Below are 1,557 nucleotides of genomic sequence, written 5' to 3'. Positions count from 1 at the left end.
AGTTGCTGGTAACATAGACTTCATGATTGTCATGAGTCAGTGAAGTTCAAAATTATTTGGTGAAAATCTAAATAGTGTCTCTGTGTTAAGGGTTGTAGAATAGACAAAGATTACATAACTTCTTAAAAAGCCAATACTATAAAAAAGAGTCAGAAAAATTGCTGACCTTCATGGAGTTCAACTGGGTAATTGCTTTAGGGAACAATCAGCTAATTTTGTCATACTTTGATGTATTCCAGTCTGTGGAAATTTAATAAGAGATCCATGAAGACTCAGCATCCTTTGAGACAGAAAGGACTGAATACCTAGTAGCAATTTATCATAGTTTAAGTGTGTTATTCCAAAAAAGACATTATTTTTGATGCTACATCAGTTATATTACAAGGTCCTCCCCACAAATATTGCCAAATCACAAGACTGACATCATGCCAATTTATTTAGAGATTTTGTTTTGCCACTACCAGAGAGTAAGTCACTGCCGACTTGTGTGCCCAGGACTGACGTTTTAACTAGGCTCTATGAAAGACACAACTGGCTGTGGAGCCTTTGATACTTTTCTCTGTCGACAATCTACTAACACTGAGAGGGAAAGCTTGACTTGTAGCCCAAACCAAATAATGTGAGGAGAAACAGAATTGTCAATGGAAGATGCAATAGGCTATTAAGAAGAACTCACGGATCTTCACCAACACTTTATTGTGTGTAAAATCCTGTAGAAGATAAAATAATGAATATATACTCGAAGATGTACTGGATGTATTCATAGTGTGTTCACCATTTAATTGCAGGTCCCTTCTCCTGACCTCTCCTCCTAGAAACAGGCTTTAGAGAAAACTGAATGGAATATAGTAACAATGTGACAGAATTTGTCCTCCTGGGCCTCACTCAGCATCCTGGGGGCCAAAAAGCATTATTTGTCATATTTTTACTCATTTACCTTGTGATTATGGTGGGCAACCTGCTCATTGTGGTGACTGTTCTTGCCAGCCCCTCTCTGGGCTCCCCCATGTACCTCTTCCTTGTCTATCTGTCACTCATGGATGCAGCATATTCCACTGCCATTTCACCCAAATTGATCATAGACCTACTCTGTGGTCAAAAGACAATTTCCTTCTCAGCTTGCATGGGACAGCTCTTTCTGGAACACCTTTTTGGAGGTGCTGAGGTCTTTCTTCTGGTGGCCATGGCCTATGATCGCTATGTGGCCATCTGTAAACCACTGCACTACATGACCATCATGAATAGACAGGTTTGCATCCTGCTGTTGGTGGTGTCCTGGGCTGGAGGTTTTGTTCATTCTCTGATTCAACTTCTCTTTGTGTACAACCTCCCCTTTTTTGGCCCCAATGTCATTGACCACTTCATGTGTGACATGTACCCACTATTAGAACTTTCGTGCACTGACACCTATGTCTTAGGCCTCACTATGGTTGCCAATGGTGGAGCAATGTGTAACATCTTCTCTATTTGTTTACTAACATCCTATGGAGTCATCCTAATTTCCGTTAAAATTCACAGTCAGGAAGGCATGTGCAAAGCCCTGTCTACCTGTGGTTC

The 1,557-nt window shown here is 40.7% G+C and overlaps 1 protein-coding gene across 1 annotated transcript; it reads left to right on the top strand.

Annotated features, from left to right (window-relative positions):
• Window positions 1–946: 946 nt before the first annotated feature.
• LOC118998100 (olfactory receptor 4A5-like) lies at window positions 947–1,550 on the top strand (the record flags this gene model as incomplete). Its single annotated transcript, XM_037062008.1, has 1 exon — window positions 947–1,550. A coding segment is annotated over exon 1 (604 nt), but the record flags the coding sequence as incomplete, so codon positions are not given.
• Window positions 1,551–1,557: the final 7 nt, after the last annotated feature.

This window comes from Sturnira hondurensis, unplaced genomic scaffold (assembly GCF_014824575.4).
Source record: "Sturnira hondurensis isolate 20B ecotype Veracruz unplaced genomic scaffold, ASM1482457v3 Scaffold0013920, whole genome shotgun sequence".
Lineage (NCBI taxonomy): Eukaryota > Metazoa > Chordata > Mammalia > Chiroptera > Phyllostomidae > Sturnira > Sturnira hondurensis.
The sequence above is the reverse complement of the archived record's forward strand: the minus strand, read 5'-3'. Positions and strand labels throughout refer to the sequence as shown.